Genomic DNA, 14,674 nt, shown 5'->3' with positions numbered 1-14,674 from the left:
TAAATTCGTGGTTTAAAGTATCTGCATCCAAATTATCAATGCTTGTTTGAAAATAATTTTTTAATCAATAAATGTTAATTATTAATCTTGTTAAAAGGTTAAAGGTTAGTGGAAGAAATTTAAACTCATGATTTCTTGGTTCAATGATCAATCTTATAACTTTAATTTATATCAAATTGGTAAGGATTATAAGGATGAGTTTGAATTTTATAGTGATAATAGAATTCTCATTGATGAGTAATTTGTAAATATTTTAACAAACCTTTTTTAAAAACTATAAGACCAGTCCTGATCTTGGTTATACACAATGAAAAATCCAAAAATAAAAAATAAAAAAAATACCTAGGACAATAGAAATTGCGTGTTCGAAAAGGATTAATAAGCAGACCTACGATAAGGCACAGCAGCAAGAATTAGAAAAAATGCTGCCTAACATAGAAAAGAATTATAGATGAATTAATTAACAAACCCCATGTTAACCGCACCTTTCCCAAATCAGAATCAAGTGTTAGAATAATGCCGCCCTGCCTAAAACAGAAGCATTATAGATAAATTAAGAGGCAAACCCATGTTGATTGTTGACCGCACCTTTGCCTAATCACAATCACATGATTAATTAAACACTTAAACATTCTCATTTGAGATTTTTTTTTACTATAAATTTAAAGTTGAGTTAGGATTCAGAAGTTTAATATTCATCTCTTCCCTTCAAAACAGTTAGCACACATAGCGTATATATATGAGTATGTTTAATTTAAATAATATAATATTTATTTAAACTCTAAAATAATTAAAGATCAATGGTAGCAATAAAAAGTTGTGAATTTTTTATTTTATTTAATTTATTACTTTTATTTTTTTAATGAGTTTTCTATAAAGTATTTTTTGTTACTACATAGCTCTTCAGCTAAGTATTTTTTTTATTAACTTTCCATTTAATATCTTTAAATATCATAAACTTTTCATTTTATTTATCTAAGAGACTAAATAGAAAATATATTTAACATATTAAGTTAAGGTAATACATTTCAAACATATTTTAAAAGTTTTTTCTTCTTCTCAAAAACATATTAAAAAAGTGACTTGACTTATAATTTGAAACATATTAAAAAAAAAGTTTTTTTGTCTTATATTAATTAATTTATTTAATGAATGAATAAGCTGTCTAAAGTTAATACTAGTGTGCTTCTAGAAATAACGTCGACACAACTTGAATCTTCTTTTTAGTATTAAAAGAGAATTGAACGAAAGACTAGAATATGGTCACTCAGGCACATGTTTCAATAGAATATTGTTGGAGTTGGGTGCTGGGTATGGATTAAATGCATGGTGCCGGGTGTGAATGCTCAAGGTTTTTTCATCCCAGACCTTCACGTATGTAGAAGCAATTGGTTTTAATTTGAAGGATTAGCACCTAAATTAATATATATACATATATGAACATGAGGCAAATGTATCAGGACACACACAGGCGCAGCCTGTCATCATAATTAATGACCGTCATATTTCTTTTCATTTCTTCAATAATGTACGCATGCACTATTTGTCTTACACTTATCTTCAAATCCATATATACATGTTACATAAATTTGCAATAGCATTTAATTTGTCTGAAATTGGCTCTACTTTTGACAATATCATTCTTGCTTATTTAACAAGACAGCCAAAATGTACGTAAGTACTAATCTTCTTAGACTTGCAGGCTCTTCATTTTCTGTGTCTTATTCTTTAATTGTATATATGTTCCTCATATTTTTCAGCTAATTTCATGTAGTGGCTGTGTTATGAAGACAACGAATTACTGGGACCAGCAAACACATGATGACAGGCCTCAACAAACAGTACATACAAGTGAGTATAGAGAAATATTATTTATTCAACAAATTTTACAATTGGAAGGGAGAAAGAGAAAAAAAGAGAAAAATATATGAAATGTAATAAATGACTCTAGACAGAAAGTATTATTGTATAAATTGTTTATGAATAATATAACTCTTAATTAAAAGAGTTTTACTTCTAATTATTTTTGTTTCAGTACCTTAAGTTTCCTCAAAATCGGTTAGACATTTCTGTAGGAATTAAGAGGGCTGAGCAAAATAAAAAGGCAGAATTAAGAGGGATGAGATCGAGTTGAGTTTGTTTCATACTATATTTGCAATCAGATTTTGTTGTTGGCTTATTGTTGTTGCTGTTAAAATTTAAGAAATCACTCAACTATAGTCCAGAGGGCATAGCATAACACCTCATGTTACTGATTTCTTATAGAAAAGTTACCGCACACAGACATATATAATTCAGTACTGATCAATGTGTAATTAACTATTTATTTTGAAGGAAGGAAAGGAGAATAAAATTCATCCCTGTTTTTGTCTTTCCTTTAATATTAGAAAAAATCAAAAGAGAAAAATATTTATATTTTAAATTATGATGGCTAGATTATCTTTAATATAAATACTTGAATTTGTCTAATTTAAGACTATTATAATAAATTATTTTATTTTTTCTCCTATCCCTCCACAAAGCAAAAAGTATCTCTGACCTGTCATTGACTCAATTAAAATCTTTTTCCTCCCTTTCCTTACCTCTATTAAAATCTCTTTCTTTAATCTATACTTCTTAACTTGATTACGTGTGTGTGGCAAGTTACGACTTTGGTCTTTAGAGTTTGAAGGATACTCTGCAGGAAAAAAAATCTAATCGTAGCAAAAATCTAATGGGAAAAATAAATTTTATTATTAATATTAATTACAATTATACTAATATAAATTATTTTTAATTATTTATATTTTTTAATGAAATATCATTAAAAAAAATCCATAATTAAAAATAATATTTAATTTAAGAACAGACATAAGTAATCATTATCTTTAAAACTTTACTTTCTAAGACGATATTTATATAGCATCGTCTTAAAAGACTAACTTTCAAAGACGGTATTTAGATTAACACCATCTTAAAAAACAAACTTTTAAAGATGTAGTTACGTAAGCATTGGCTTCTGCATATACTTTTTTGTATCCTGTTTTTGACCATTTTAGAAAAGCATTTTTATAATAATGAACTTCTATTGAGAAAACAGAAAAAAAAATAAAAAATCAGAAGTCATGTAAATGCATTCCACTTCTGCCTCCAAAGTTGTAGCATCCTTTAAAAAAAAACCTATTGATAAAAAAGTCACATACAACCGTGAACTTGTTTTTATTGGAATAGTTACCCTTGGATATAAAGGAATTAATTGTTTATTGTGTATTTGTAAGTTTATGGTATAAAATATCTCATATATCAACTTAAATACTTTAAATTATTTTTTAATAAATAAATGTTGAATAAACATTATATACAATAAATGATGTACTAAGGGGTGAAGTTTAGTTTAATTGGTTAAGTAAGATAGGTAAATGATTGTAAATTGTTGGTCCTATCTTTAATTTTTACAGGATAAAAATATACTGTAAATGATGTCTTTGGTATCAATTTGACTGTGTTTTCAGACTAAATGTGGTAAAAAGTTTCATAAAGATCTTTTAATGGGCTTTGTTAATAAGCATTTTAAAAATTGAAACATTCGATGGTGCTTTCTTAGCTAAATTTAGAAAGATTTGAAACCTTATATAGTGCTTTCGTGGAAGTTGCTGTTATGCCTCTCCTAAGAGCGGTGGCATTCGTGGAAGGTGCTGTTATGCAAACTAGCTACCAGCAAAGGCAAATTTACTTTAAAAGAGGAATATTAATAAAAACATTATGATCTCATTGTGTTCAATAAATCTCATGAAGAGGTGCAACACTTGTTTTATACATGTGTGTCTTACTATGTGTGGCAATTAATTCGATATGGCGCCATTATAATGGTCGCGTTCGTGGAAGGTGCTGTTATGCAAACTACCAACAAAGGCAAATTTACTTAAAAAGAGGAATATTAATAAAAAAAAATTATGATCTCAATTGTGTTCAATAAATCTCATGAATTGAAGAGGTGGAACACTGTACTTATTTTATACGTGCAATACAAGTAGTTTATATTAGTATTTGGTTGGAAAAGAATGAGAAAAAAAAAATTCTAAAACATAATTTGTTTGGCGTAACTATTTATTTTGAAGGAAGGAAAGGAGATCATACAATTCCATATTTTCAAAAATCTTAGACAAATTAGGTGAAAGGATACACGACACACATACTAAAATTTTATTTGTGAATTTAATTACTTAATTAACCTTGAAAAAGACTTATATTTATCCGTTTATATATATATATATATATATATATATATATATATATATATATATATATATATATTACTTTCTATAGCTTTTTATTTGTTTAACAAAATCATTTTATATAGGCATATATATGGACAAATTATTCCGATAATAGCATTGACTATTCTGTTGTAGGCTTGTAGGCATAGTTAGTAAAATTTGATGCATTTAAGCAGTCCAATTTTTTAGTAGAACAACACAAGCCGGCCCTCGTGACTGTTTAGTGTTTACCCTATCTTTCAGTTTCACCCACACGAAGCCCCTCTTTTCTGTCTAATTCTTATGCTAATCCAATGGCTACAAATTTCACACTGTTGCAAAGTTACTGATGACCCCTCTCATACCTGTGGGTTTTTGAAGGGAAAACGATTTCGTGGAAAGACGGTGAAGGACCAAACATTGGATCGATGGAGAGAGGTATTTCTGATATTTTCATTCTAACTCATTTTTAATGAAAATTTCATTTAATTCATAGCTAGGTATTGTGGAGTGAGAGCTAGTTGTTTATTACTGTTGAGTGTTGATGGCATTTGTATCCGATGTGTATTTAACTATTTATAATAGTATATATGATATTTGATTTATTTTTCGTATTACTTAAAGGAGCGTAGTGAAAAATGTTATAGACACAATAGTATGTAAATCATATATATATATATATATATATATATATATATATATATATATATATATATATATATATATATATATATATATAATAAATCTATTATTACTTTCATATTATTGGAATATCGGACAATGAGTTTATATTAAAAATTCTTCGACATCAGTATTAACTAAAAATTATTATGTTAACTTGATTTACAATGGCATTCACATGATTTTATTTGTTTATTTTGAGAAGGTTTTTTCCCCATTTTTGCTGATTTCCACCTTTATGTTATTTTGTTAGGAAGGAAAAAAAATAGAATAGATGGAAATAAAGAACAGAAAAATAAAATGAATGGAAACATATGAGAAATACATAAAAGTAAGAGTATTTGATTTAAGAGTAATAGATAGAAAATATGAAAAACGATATAAAAAATCAATAATTAAGGACTACAGATTGATTATAGTTTTTAAAGCTAATTATCATTCATTTGAGAGTGGAAATAAAAAGGTTTGAGATCGATACCTTTTTAATTTCTATTATATTAAATATCCTTGACTTCTAATCTCCTCTCTAATTTCCTCTCCCTTCTCCCTATTTTTCTTCTATTTCAATGCTATCAAACAAAGGATTACTCTTATATACTTTATCTCATAGCTAGAAAGAAAAAATGTATATTAAAATACTCGAAGTCTATTTCAGTTTCTAGTTTTACAATTTATTTTTGAAAAGCTGATATTAGTTTTTGTGTTTTTTTTTAAGGAACATTGAACATTTCCCTATCCAATAACGCCTAAAAATATATAATAGATTTATTGTCTGATTTACTCCTTCTAATTCTAAAGTGGTTTTTTTATTTAATAGTTTAGCAAGAGATAGAAAAACTTATGAAACAAATTTACAAGAGAAAGAAATAAGAGATAAGAGGAGAATAGAGAGAAGCATGATAAGATAGGAGATGTGATAGAGATAAAAAAAAATGTATACAAATTTATTACATTATTAACATTATTCGAATGAATATACTAATACAAACATACACACGCAATTCGTGAATCCTTCTATATCTGGTTGCTGGCATGTCCTAGTTCCCACTTTATTTCTTGAGTTTGGAACTTCTGATTAGATAGTAATATGCTTGCATAGTTTAGTTATTGGTGATATTATCCTTTGTTTGGCCTGCCACTGTTTAGCTATATATTTTATATTGTAAATGCTTACTCACAGCAAACCTTGTAATTCATAATAAAAACATTAGACCCTGTATGTTTTTTAGAAGATAAGACAAGCAGGGACGATATGTGTGAATGGCAAATGGCTATCGCCAACTATAAGGAGAAGTTTTTATGAAGTTATAACTCCAAATTTCATTGTCAGCTAGCATGTATAAAAAATATGCAAAGGAAGAAATATATGGTGATAAAGATAAATTTCTAGCTTCAACTGATTCATCATTTTGTTATTTTCATCTTTAATTTATTTAAAAAATAAAACAAAGGGGCCTTCTATATTAGCTGATAGCCTATAGAATATCCTCTCTTGTAAATTAGTTATTCAACCAGTTTCATTGCCTTGTAGTGATGTTGTTTTGTTCTTCTTTAGGCAATATATTTAAAACCATTGAAATTAACCGATGTCCTTATATATACATTTAGTTCTATCTATAAATTTAATCTATGGATGAGCTTAATTATTATGCTTTTTGATATATGTAATCTTACTATCGATAATGAGTACGAACTACATCTTCATTGTAAATAAATTTATTTAATTAGACAAACAAATAAAGAAACTTGTATTGGTGAATTAAGGTCAAATTGATCTCATTAAGAAAGGTGGAGAACATATTTGATATTTGACATTGCTTCAAATAGTATTGTTTTCAAAGGATACTGGAGGGAACAAAAAAAACATAAAGAAGAAATTGTACTTAGTAATTGTAATCACAATTATAAAAATTATTGTCTGTTTGATATCGATCACTTGTTTGATACGCCAGTCAGAAGAGATTAACAGATTAAAAACATTGAGAAGCTTCTGATTCTTTTTCCCCTCTTTAATGCAGAATGACCAATTGTGAAGGGAAACTGTTGGCTGAACTTCTTCGGACACAAGGTAAGCGAGGCCTCCCTAATATACTATTACTAATCATATATTATATAATAGCAATTTGTAGCTTTTGTAATGCGTATTCCAAGGTGACATGAAAATGATGAATGTCTTTGGTTTATTATTCGTTTTTCGTTTCCTTTTGATGATGAACAGTTCTCTGAAGAATCAAATAGATTCTAATTCTTTAGTAACACGTACGCTATTGGAATAAACCTTTCCCTAATTAGTAATCCAAGGGCTTTTAACCTTTTGATTTAATTTATAAGTTGACTTAACAACACAAAAAATGGTGTTAGTTGTACCCAGATCAACATTAGATTTTAGAAAATAAGTAATATATAAAATATGATTTTTACTACACTCTTTATATTTCTAAAATTGAATTTTAGATTCTAAATTATCTGTATAATTAGTTTATTTTCTGTTAATTAAAATTTGTTGACGACGAACATATGATACACATTCTTTGCTTCCCTTTTTTTTAAAAAAACATTTCTCAAAGTTTAGCGTATGTCACTATGTTTGAATGAGTATATTTATTTTCAATGAAATAATTTTTTTAGTTTTTTTTTAAATTATGAAAATGAAACTAGCTAAAAGAAACATGTGTTTCAGTTCAATTGAAGAACATTTTATTTTATTTATAATGTTTTTTAAGGAAATTATTTTATATTTCAACTATATATATATATATATATATATATATATATATATATATATATATATATATATATATATATTATCTTAACTTGATTTTTGGTTGATATTTTCTTTTCAATTATAATAAGTATGATTTCAAGTATTTATCTTTACACTGGTCTTACCTGTTAATTTGTCCAAATTAAATGACCCATATGTATTGCACCGATGATGAATAAAAATAAGTGTACTTTATTTGTTTGGCCTACGGGAAAGATTGTCTTATAACTCTTGAAAGACAGATCTGATTTTCAAAAACAAAACAATAAATATTACAAAAGCTCTGTTTTAAAATGGCCTATCTATTTGTCTCTTCTTCTGCTTGCAGATATGATTGTTTCAATATAGGAATTTTAAACTTTTTCGTACAATTTTATGTTTAGTACAAAAACTTTATGAAAATATATTAAACATGAAAAAAGGAATATAAATAATTGGGAAAAATATATAAAAGAAATACGACATATTCTTACCATATAATTGCTCACAAACAATAAATTGTATACATAAAAACTTTTGAAATGGAAGTTCGTATAATATTAACTTTAGTGATGTAGTTTTGCTCACGAACAGCTAATCAAATTATTATGATTTTGTTTACAAATAAAATTTCTGAACCTTTTTCTTCTCACCCATGTCATGTGCAGTCCACTTAGATGGAAACATTAGTTAACAGTGCAAAGTGGATAGTTTTTGGTTTGTTTAGAATGGAAAATTTTGAAGGAACGGTTCAGATGAAATGAACATAAAGGGGAATATCTATGATGCGTATGAAAGTAATGTGGTATCTATAATGGATGTATATGGGTTTAGGTATCCGTTGTAACTTGTTTTAAATTTATATTATCTGTTGTTGATTAAAAAACTATAAAAGTGAATATAAAGTTTTTTTATAATAAAATAGAAGAATAAATTAAAAGAAGGAAATATTTAGGAGCAAAAACATTTTAAACAATAATTCTTCAGAGAGTAAAATAGAAAGAAGTACAAAACTATGAGTACTCATACTTTTTTGAATAAATTATACATACACTTCCTTATTTTGTCAAATTAAGTAAAACACTTTTCTTTATCTTTACACAAACCTCCTCTAATTATTTAAAAAACAGTATACTACACCCCTTTTCACGTTACGCATACCCTAAAGGTTTAAAAAACATTACACGGTATATTCCATTAAGGGAGTCATTGTAAGGGTAAAAAAAAAAAATAAGAATATTTTGTATAATTATTTGACAAAATTTCAAGAGATATTAGTATAAATTTGTTCTATTTTTTTTACCATAAAATGATTTTTTATTTATATGAACTGTTCTGCCTAAATTGTATTCAAATAGTTTTTTGTTACCACATAATTTTTTTTATTCTCATCAAGGTAATATACATCCCACTGTACTAATGCACCAATCTGGTAATAGAAAGTGTGTATCTCTTATCTTTTTTATATATAGGGGAAAAAATTAATAATGAAAATAAGATAATTTCTTATGTCTCTTTTATTTTGGAAAAAAGTTACAAATAAAAAAGATAAAAATAGGTAAGTTATATATAGTATTTTCTTTTTATCATTAAGTTATATATAGTACTACTTATTTGATGTTGAAATTATGTAACTACATATTTTATATATCGTCGTCCAACAAAAAGTAATGAGTAATATTTTTTTTTCTTCTTTTATTGTAGTGCCATTTCCTTTCCTTTCTTTGCACATATTATTCTTCAACTTCTTTTCTGCGCAACCCAACAACTGTTGGCCATAGAACAATAAAAAAAAGTGACATTAGATAAAATAATATAAAGAATAAATGATAACAAAAAGTAGCAGCCTCTTTCCTCCTCCGCCTCCGTTAAACCCTATCTTATCCCCACAATGTACTTTACTTTTCCCTCAAAATCGAACTCAAATTAACATTGTGAATTTATACTGTTTCTAGGTTAATATATGTTGGTCTCCAATTTTCAGCTGTCTTTTTGGTAAGAGGAATATATTTCAGGGATACGACCGGTGTGGGATAACAGGTACGTGTGATTTTTTTCTCTCCTTTGTTATTTTGGTACTTTGATTGTCAGAAAGAGGAGTTTGCATTGTTTTTGGTTGCTGATCAGGTGTTCAATTGATAATGATGAGAATCAATTTTATCTTTTGTGTTTTTCTTTCTTTGTTAGATTTTCTTCATTGTTATTAGACGTAAATGCTATATATAAATGCAGCATTCAGAAATAGAAACTTATAAATTATATTAAATATTAGAATTAATGCTGAAAACTTACCTTAAAATGTATTGTAATACTACTTGTTAATTTGAGAAATATGATGCTTAATCTAGATGTACTTAATTCTTTTTTCATCTTTGAACGAACATTTTGATTTCTGATCAACAACTTTTCTAATGTATACATTTCTCCATAACATTAAAAACCAACTTCGTTTGGATAAACTAGCTTATTACACTCTCCATGCATGTCTTAAGCTTTCATATTCATTTTTTAAATAATTTCCAAAGTCTTGATATATGCCTGTGTTTTCATGAGCAAGCTACTGTGATTAACTACCTTTAGTGATCAAGATTTTTAGAATGTACGTTTCTGACGATCGATATTTTGGAAATCATGATAGGATGCGATTATCTTGATCTATATATATGAGTATTCAATGCTATCACCTCATCCTTATTTTCCCTATAGGCGCACGATAATAAAATGAATACATTTCATCTTGCAAGGACTGCAGATTGTAGAATGGTTTTGTGTGCTAACATCAGTATCGTTTTAACTTCAAATTAAAATTTTACTTCTCTTCTAAAAATTCTAAAAGCAGAGAGATACTTTTAGCTTGAACATCTTCCATATCAGGTGACAAGTTTATAACTCATTGCTGTTGACAAGTACAATGCATAAGTGAAGCTTGTGATCTATTCGTTTTTCTTGATACAAATAATTTCATATAATGCTGCTTCTGGTAAAATATTTACACAGATCGGTCGACTACTTTTAATTGGTTCTCAAAGTAGAGATGCCCTATACTCAATAATGATTTGATCTGCATTATTGTTAAATACATTTGTTAATATATACTTGAATAATATATATAATGTGATGTTCTTTGGCAGCTGTCGCCCATAGTTTTATTTCAGAACCTTATTTTGAAAACTTAGTTTCAAACAATATATTCTTTTGCTTACAAAAACAAAAACAAAAAAAGTTAGAACGCTTATTTAGTTTGTGAAAACACATTTTTTTTCATTTTTATTTCAGAAAAATGATAAAAATGTTATGTTTTTTTTACTCTTGTTTTTTGTTAGTAAAGATTTATACAGGAGATAATGAAATCAAGATTTTGTTAATTATGGACACTCAAGCTTCACTTTGTTAATTGTGCACACTTCATATGTTTTCATATGAAGTTTGGACTTTTGTTATTTTATGTTCATGGGAATGTAATGACGGAAATATTGTTAGTGGTAGATAATTTCTTACTTTGTAGGGCATCTAGGGTAGGCAAAGTTAAAAGTTTTATCTGAGATTGTAAATCACTGTGTATCATTTTGGAAAAAGATTGTTTCTTCAAGCAGTGAAGTCTTCCTAGGTTATACTTAATTCATTCAAATAAATTTAAGCACATTTCTTTTTATTATATACTTATGATCTTGCTCATATATTCAAATCTTTTCTGGTTGCTGTGGTTGTAAGATCCTCATATATGTGCTTTGATTGATCATAAATGGGGTGTAAAGAAAGGGGACAAACCATATATATATAGTGAAACTGATGATATAGATTCATATTGTCCAATAAACTTTTTTCAACTGAGATTCATGCAATTTGTCTTTGAGTGTTTTGTGCTATTTATCTTTTCTGATAAATTAAAACTCTTTAATTTGACACTATTATAAATTCTCTTCCTTCTCATTTTTCTCGTCTCTTTCTTTCTTGTCCATTACATCATTTATTAGACCTATTATTTTTTCTTTCTATTTTTCTTTTTTCTTCCTCTTCCTCTATTCCCTCCAACTCAAAGAGGGAATTAATTTAGATATTTCCCCATAATATGTTGTAATAAATAATGAAATAAACTTTCCCTTTTTAGCATATCAGTGAATTTTTTGGAAGATACTGGTTAAAATAAAGAGTGTGAAAATGGAACGTGAAGCAACACCTAGAATGAATCTCTCTACAGGATAAAAGAAAATACTTGATGCAGCCCCTAAATTGCATTTATTGGAAACACATCAACGCGCAAACTAGAAGAAAGAATTCAGATTCGTCTATAGAGAGGAGTGTCAACAATTTGATACACTTTTAAAGGTAGCAAAGTTCATACTCTCTACTCTCCAGTTCTGGTTTGACAGCCACATGACTCTCACTACGGTAAGAAAACAACGAATTGAATTCATTGACAACGTTTTCTTTCTTAGTGGATCAAATATTATTAAGAGAATTTCTAAATTAGTGGAGATATCACAGAAGAAAATTGTGCAAGACTGATTAAATAGAGACCACAATACCTACACCCTATCTAGCTGGCTGGAAATTGATGTTGTAAAAAAGTCATAAACAACAATTAATGAAAAAAGAAACAAAAAAAAATATTAATAGTGAGAATACAGCTTTAGCTGAAGTAGCTAGGTCTTGCACTTTGATCAGATATGCTTAGAAGTTGCTCAAGATAGTCAGCTCCCAAGTCCTCGAACACCAACACACTTGGTGTTGGATCCTCTGATGATGATGTCTCTTTCGCTTTACACTTTCTACCCTTTAATGACAACTTTCTTTGGATACAGTGCCTCTCCTTGAGTGCAAGTGCAGGAGAAGAACCATTGCAGCAGCTATATTGAATCTCTTGCAAAGACTCTTTCACCGTCTTCACCGGAAAATTGAGCACAGCATTATCACCTCTCATGGTAAATGCAGCTTGGTCATAAGCTAATGCAGCAGCCTCAGCACTGTCAAAGGTTCCAAGCCAAACCCTCGCACCGTTCCTCGTTGTGTCTCTGATCTCTGCTGCGAATTTTCCCCAAGGCCTTTTCCTCACACCAATGTAAGACCTTTCCTTATTATTCTGCAGTTCAGATTTCACCACCAATTTCTTTGCCTCGTTATGGTTTCCTTCTGTTGGTGTTGTGGAGAAGTCAACCATATCAAAGGAAAGAGAATCTTGGATAGGGTCAAGAACAGCATTATTGCTTGACATTGAATCGAACAAAATTTCTGAAGGCTCCTGCTGCAACATGTTCCAATCTGCAGCTGGGTTCTGGAAGAAAGGGGGAGTCATGTGACCAGGGTTGTAGGCAACTATGCTGTGTTGATCTGTTCACTTGCTTCATCTTACCCCTACTGACTGATATAAATACATTTATTAGCCTGCCACCACAGATTCTTGATCAACTATTAATTTATTTGCTTTGTTTAATTAATAGTGTAATGTAGAGATCATTGTAATAATTTATGGGTTCTGACAGAAAGAGGAAGTCAGTCATATTAGGCAACTATTTGTGTCGCTTGACTCGCTTCTTCATCATCATCTTCTCGATCATCTTGGTTTTAATTTAGATACTGGTATGCTTTGGAAACATAATTGAAGGGTTTTGATTATGATATTTAGAAAATTTCTCATGCATTCCTTCTTTCACTAAGTATTAAGTTAGTCAAATGAAATTAGACACAAAGTGTTAAGATATTAAGTTCTAGAAAGAAAAAAATGGTTAGAGAAAGAGTATATATACTAGAAGTGGAAAATTAGATTTTCTACAAAAATTAATTATAACTAGAGTTAATAAATATATTTCACACCTATAATAATTATATTAATGATAAAGAGAATATTTCTATTTCATATTCACATTTTATTGGACAATTTTTCCTTTTAAATCACTCTTTAAACTTTTAAATTTTTCTTCTAGTAACTTTCTATTATTTCTATTTTGTTAATTTTTTTAATGTCACTTTTTTATTTATTATTTAAAAAAAATTAGAAAGACACTCATCTTGTCTATTAATAATAATAAAAAATTTATATTTTTCTCCTTTTCTTTCTCGAAAGTTTTCTTTTCTTCACATGTAATAATCAAAAATGCATATTAAACATTTACAACAATTTTCACACCTATAATATATATACTGATGATAACGAGAATACTTTTATTTAGTATTCACATTTTTACTTTTAAATAACTCCTTAAATTTTCTTTTTTTTTCTGCCCTACAATAATTTTCTGCTATTTCTATTTTGTTAATTTTTTTATTCTGTCACTTTTTTATTTATTATTTGAAAATTTTGGAGAGACACTCCCCTTACATATTAGTAATAAAAAAAATATTTTACATTTTTTCTCTTTCTCTTTTTAAAAAGTTTTCTTTTCTTCATATTAATAATAAAAAATACATATCAAAACAGTTTACAACAATTTAGGTGTTTTATTTAATCAATTAGACCCACGGTTGTTTCTTGATAGTGGATATGACTAAACTCATTCAACTATTGGGGTACAAACTCTTAAATATCTGCAATTCTTTTAATTTATTTGCCTCAAGGCCCCACAAGACATTATATATTATTCAAATACTGTTAATTTTGGTCATTTGATCTTTAGGTCTTATTAATAAATTATTGAAAACGTCTAAGGTGAAATATATGATAGATTGACGGATCTTATTATATGAATTTAACCAATAATAAATTCTGTTGAATAGAAGAAATTATCCACTTGATTTTTTTCTTTTGTGTCACATTATCAATAATTTTGTGTACATGATGTGTTTTATTTTTAAGCGGCCAAAATGAAGGCATACTAGATTGTTTGGAGGACTTGGACGTAACAAAAATTAAGTATTTGAATTACACTTTGTAAATTTTTCTCTGTAAGTGCTTAAATTTTAAGTTCAGAAGGTTTCTGTGTTTTGGATTGAGGCACGATCCTTTTCCCCTGAATTTACTAAATGCAAAAAAAAAAAAAATTAGATTACACTAGTCCAGTGGTGATCATGGTTATCAAAC

General features: G+C 27.9%; 1 protein-coding gene and 1 long non-coding RNA gene across 2 annotated transcripts; one reads left to right on the top strand and one right to left on the bottom strand.

Annotated features, from left to right (window-relative positions):
• The first annotated feature begins 1,476 nt into the window (after positions 1-1,476).
• Positions 1,477-2,025, top strand: LOC114382028. Its single transcript, XR_003660145.1, has 2 exons — positions 1,477-1,674; positions 1,775-2,025. It is a non-coding gene; the product is annotated as an uncharacterized LOC114382028 (long non-coding RNA).
• Positions 2,026-12,281: 10,256 nt separating this feature from the next.
• LOC114381719 (ethylene-responsive transcription factor 1B-like) lies at positions 12,282-12,952 on the bottom strand. Its single transcript, XM_028340947.1, has one exon. The coding sequence runs from the start codon at positions 12,950-12,952 to the stop codon at positions 12,290-12,292; it is 663 nt and encodes a 220-aa protein (XP_028196748.1). The 3' UTR covers positions 12,282-12,289.
• Between the last annotated feature and the right edge of the window lie 1,722 nt (positions 12,953-14,674).

Source organism: Glycine soja, chromosome 13 (genome assembly GCF_004193775.1).
Source record: "Glycine soja cultivar W05 chromosome 13, ASM419377v2, whole genome shotgun sequence".
Classification (NCBI taxonomy): Eukaryota; Viridiplantae; Streptophyta; class Magnoliopsida; order Fabales; family Fabaceae; genus Glycine; species Glycine soja.
The sequence above is the reverse complement of the archived record's forward strand: the minus strand, read 5'-3'. Positions and strand labels throughout refer to the sequence as shown.